Source organism: Temnothorax curvispinosus, unplaced genomic scaffold, assembly GCF_003070985.1.
Source record: "Temnothorax curvispinosus isolate PA1 unplaced genomic scaffold, ASM307098v1 QBEX01006643.1, whole genome shotgun sequence".
Taxonomy (NCBI): Eukaryota; Metazoa; Arthropoda; class Insecta; order Hymenoptera; family Formicidae; genus Temnothorax; species Temnothorax curvispinosus.
In genome coordinates this window covers 318,128-322,493 of record NW_020216423.1, presented here as the reverse complement: position 1 = coordinate 322,493, position 4,366 = coordinate 318,128, and the positions used below count along the sequence as shown (strand labels likewise).

The window sequence follows — 4,366 nt, the reverse complement described above, 5'->3', positions numbered from 1 at the left end:
TTTCATACTGAGATAGAAAATTAGATATGGAAGATAGTCTCTTTTTTTTTGCCATTACATGCACGGAGATGTTTCCTATAAGGCTGTATAGTTATAAATCTAAAATAATAAATTTGATTTTCCGACTTTTGGCCACGTTTTCGGGATTTCCGCCCACTGTGCGCCGCGGGGTATCGGGTTACACACAAGTATTGGATTTCGCGAGGGGGAGTCGGGGGAGTGATCGCGGGGGGATACCGCGTTTTCAGGCATCGCGGTGGAAGGGGCACCGCGTTTTCGGGCACGATTATCACACACACGCACACAAACTCATTTAGAATCGGCCTATCTTACCTACTGTCGTTTTAAGAAAAACGATTTCCGGGTAACCAGCTAGTAATAAGATATAATAAATACATACCTAGATGGTAAAATTGAAATTGTACATAAGGATGGAGGCATAAATTGGCGGAAGCGATAATGGCCGCGTCGCACTCTCCGGACCGAATCAACTCGTAAGCTTTCACTATAGCAACGTTACTTGAACTACATGCAGTATCAATATTATGCGACTGTCCAATAACACCGAGCCAGTAAGAAATTTTGTTTGCCATGAGAGAAACGTTGGATTCAGTCATAAGTAATCCAGCAAACTAATCACAATACATATTTCTAAATATATTTAAAGTATTAAAATGTACAAATAATAAGTTAAAAGTTTATTTTTAAAACTGCTTAAAAATTTATTGTATATAATTTATCTATACTTCTTATACAGTAAGGAAACAGATTTTTATCTTTGAAACAAGAATTTTACACAGTTATCATTTCTTTAAATTTTGATTATGTGTTTTATATATTAATTAAATATATCATACCTGAGCTTTAAAAATAAAATCCCCTTGAGTCTCAGACAAAGAAATTGCTGTAAGAACATTCGTTCTTGTTCCCCGTAATTCCTCTGGGTTTACACCCGCATCGATAATTGCTTCATAAGTATGCTCGAGTAACATTCTAATCATAGGACACATTATCTGAGCTTCTGTTGCGGGTATATTAAAAAATTCTGAATCGAATTTCTCGATATTGTTGACTTTACCAATTCGATGGGGCATATTATAAGCTATATAAAAAATAAATATATTAAAAAGTAACAAGTAAAAGAAGGCTTTGACAGTACAATGCGGTTGACAAAGCGTACGTTAACGTAAGTTAACGTTATAATAACTAATATATAATTATACATCGGACATTTCAAAAGGCTTTGTTTTGAATAGTCAGATCTTCAGCGGTGACAACTGAATCAAAATAATCTTACTCTCTCCAACGAGAAATAATTTCAAAATTTGATGGTCTAAAAGTAGTATAATCTGCGAGAAAATTTAAGTAAAACTTAAAGCACAAAGACTCTCGTATTGTAACGTAGCGTAACGTAACATGGATCAACGCACAAGAAACGTATCAATTACGGCGTTGTACGTTTCTTGTGCACTGACTCACGTTATGTTACGTTATACCTTACCAGACGAGAGTCTTGTGCGAAGGCTCGTAGCCTATCTCTATAATATAATAGTTTATAACATAATCGAAATAGAAATTACAGTCAGAACTTCAACGACAAGAGAAGTAAATTAAATCACCCATCAGTTCATAAAATGCGAAAATGAGGTCATATTTTATAAGAATACTTATATAACACTGGAGAACACGGATTTTTTGTCGGGCCAATGGCCACTGATTCTGATAGATTTTTTTCGAAAAGATGATATCTCTAGGAGTTAGATTTTTTTTTTAAATAATGAATTGACTCTATTTCTTAAGAAATACGGTGCTCCCGTTGTTTTTCTACAGATGTTCAAAAATGACCAAAAACTGTTTTTTGGCACTTTTGACTCCGTTTATTTAAAAAACCGCAGCCAATTTAGTATTTTCAAGGCCAGATTCTTGTTCAGCGAAACCAAATTAGTAAAAAATATCTATTCCCTTAAAAACAATTTGAAAACGATAAGATTTTGTTGACCAGTGTAATATATATACTTATTTCTATATAAACAATAATAATGTTTTTAAGGATTTATAATATGCATCTGGATCGTTTTCAATTATGATATTAGAAATAACAAAACCATGAAAATGTTGTGTGTACGTATATGTAGAGTTACACAATTTTCTTGGATTCAGATATCGTTTTTAAAAATTATTGGATTAGATATTGCAAATCTTTATTTACGATTAATATATACAATAATATAAAACGATTAATATATATTCCACTTTTAAAAAAGGCGTGTTAACTGAATGAATTTCGTTTGTATCGAAAAATTGAAGCCTCTTTTCCGCGATGCCGATTGGTTATCTCGATTGATTGCCGCGCCGTAGCTTGCTTCATCCCGTGAGGGACTGTCATCGCGGAGTGTGGCGAGTTTCGTGCGTGTAGTGCGTCGTGTGTGTCATGATGTGACAGCTCGCGTCGTGTCGCGAGGTTAATCGTCCCGCGTCGTGTCGCGATTATTATATAATAGCATAATGTTAAAGCTAAATAGCGCGCGCGAAGCGCGCGTCTGTAGTGTCTAGTCCTCTTCTAAAAAGGAGATGTGAAGTTTATTGTTGTCGCTTTTCCGCGATGCCGATTGGTTCTCTTGCTGCGCTTACTTCATTTGCAGCTGTCATTGTATATTTTGACAGTTGTGTGTATCAAGGGTTAATAGTGTAATAGTAATAGCATAATGTTAAAGTTAAATAGCGTCTAGTAATATAAAACGAATATTTTTCCTAATAAGTTTTGAAAATATAACTTAAGGAGGTTGGTTGCCGTCACACTGCGGGGCAAGCAGCGAGAGAGGACGATTGCCAACTATCAAATTCTTCGACGCGTGAAATTAATGAGTTTAGCAAATAAATATGTGGAATGCATTTAATTAGCTGTTTCTTAAGGTTTTAAATTATTGATTGTACAATTTAAATCAAAATACGTTAAAATGTGGCAAAATGCTGTTTTATTTTTACAATTTCTTGATAACTATCAGTCTTCGTAAAAGTCTTTCTTAAATATGTAAAGAATTATTTGCATCTATTCTCATTAAATTCTTGTCATTTTAATAGGCTTTCGAGAGTTACATTACAGGTGTCGTAACATTTTTGCTATGTCGTGTATAAGAGAGAGATGAAAGTTTATCTTCAATAATTAATTACTCGACAACCATGCAGACAATTGTTTTCAACTTTGGCATGAACGACAGATTCCCATATAGACGAATATCCTTCATAAATTTGAACTAATTCTTATCATATTGATTTGAACAACCGACCTCCTTAATGTTAAAAAAAATTTATTACTTTTATTCCACCGTCCATGATCGCTCGAACCAAGATCCATGTTGTTAAAAAGATTTTCTTGAAACTCTTTTAAATTGTCGCTATTAGGAAATCGGCCAGCAATACCAGAGATTACGATTTCTTCTTCAGCATCGACGCTGATATACGAGTTCGGTCGATTCATAGTATTTTTATTTTTTCGAAACAGACAAATTCTACAACAAAATGTCATTATTTATTTTTTGAGAAAACAGACATAAATGTAAAATAAAGAAAAAATCAAATACAATTTAATATTACATATACGTACCAATAAGAGGTGGAAGCACCGTGGCAATTGAGACAGTCAAGAGTGAAGTCGACTAAATCATATCTCCGAACCTCTATTTATTGTTTCTGTGTTATATGTATATTCTACTTCTACATACATGATAATGATGGAGCCGATTAAAATGGTAAATATGTAAATAGCTGTCGCTTCCGTTACGATATATAATACTTACCACACAATCATGGAAATTATTGAGGAGTTTGCCAATACGTAGTAACAGAATAAATTCAGAAAGAGAATATCAAAAAATTACTATGTGTTATCATTTTATGTTTGTGAGTATTATTATTGTGTCAGTTTCACATATGTTGTAAAATAATTTAATTAAAAAAATAAAACAAATGTTATTTTAATATCTAATATGTAAGATATAATTATTATTTATTTTATTATACAAAATATCTCCACGTAAGTGTATGAACTAATATATGAACTAATATAGTTAGAACATTCTAAGTTATTGAAAAAAAAAAAATGTTTTTATATATATTTACATCAATTATTTTCAATTTAAATAGAGATATACAAGCTGATAGAATATATGCTGGCAAGCATAAACTACTTATTAAACGAAACTTGCATGCATACACGCACGCATTGTATTTGTCCTAATTTTGATTTTATTCGGATTCCTTTTACTAATTGAATATTCAATATATTAACTCATAAGTTATAGCCTAAATGGAATAAACTAAACTTTAGAACTAATTCGAAGATACGAAGTTACAAATATACGTTTTT

At 32.4% G+C, this 4,366-nt stretch overlaps 1 protein-coding gene across 1 annotated transcript; it reads right to left on the bottom strand.

Annotated features, from left to right (window-relative positions):
* Positions 1-400: 400 nt before the first annotated feature.
* On the bottom strand, positions 401-3,704 carry LOC112456077 (fatty acid synthase-like; the record flags this gene model as incomplete). Its single annotated transcript, XM_025018380.1, has 4 exons — positions 3,605-3,704; positions 3,316-3,483; positions 858-1,102; positions 401-632 (listed from the first exon to the last, which is right to left on the bottom strand). Coding segments are annotated over exons 2-4 (640 nt in total), but the record flags the coding sequence as incomplete, so codon positions are not given.
* Between the last annotated feature and the right edge of the window lie 662 nt (positions 3,705-4,366).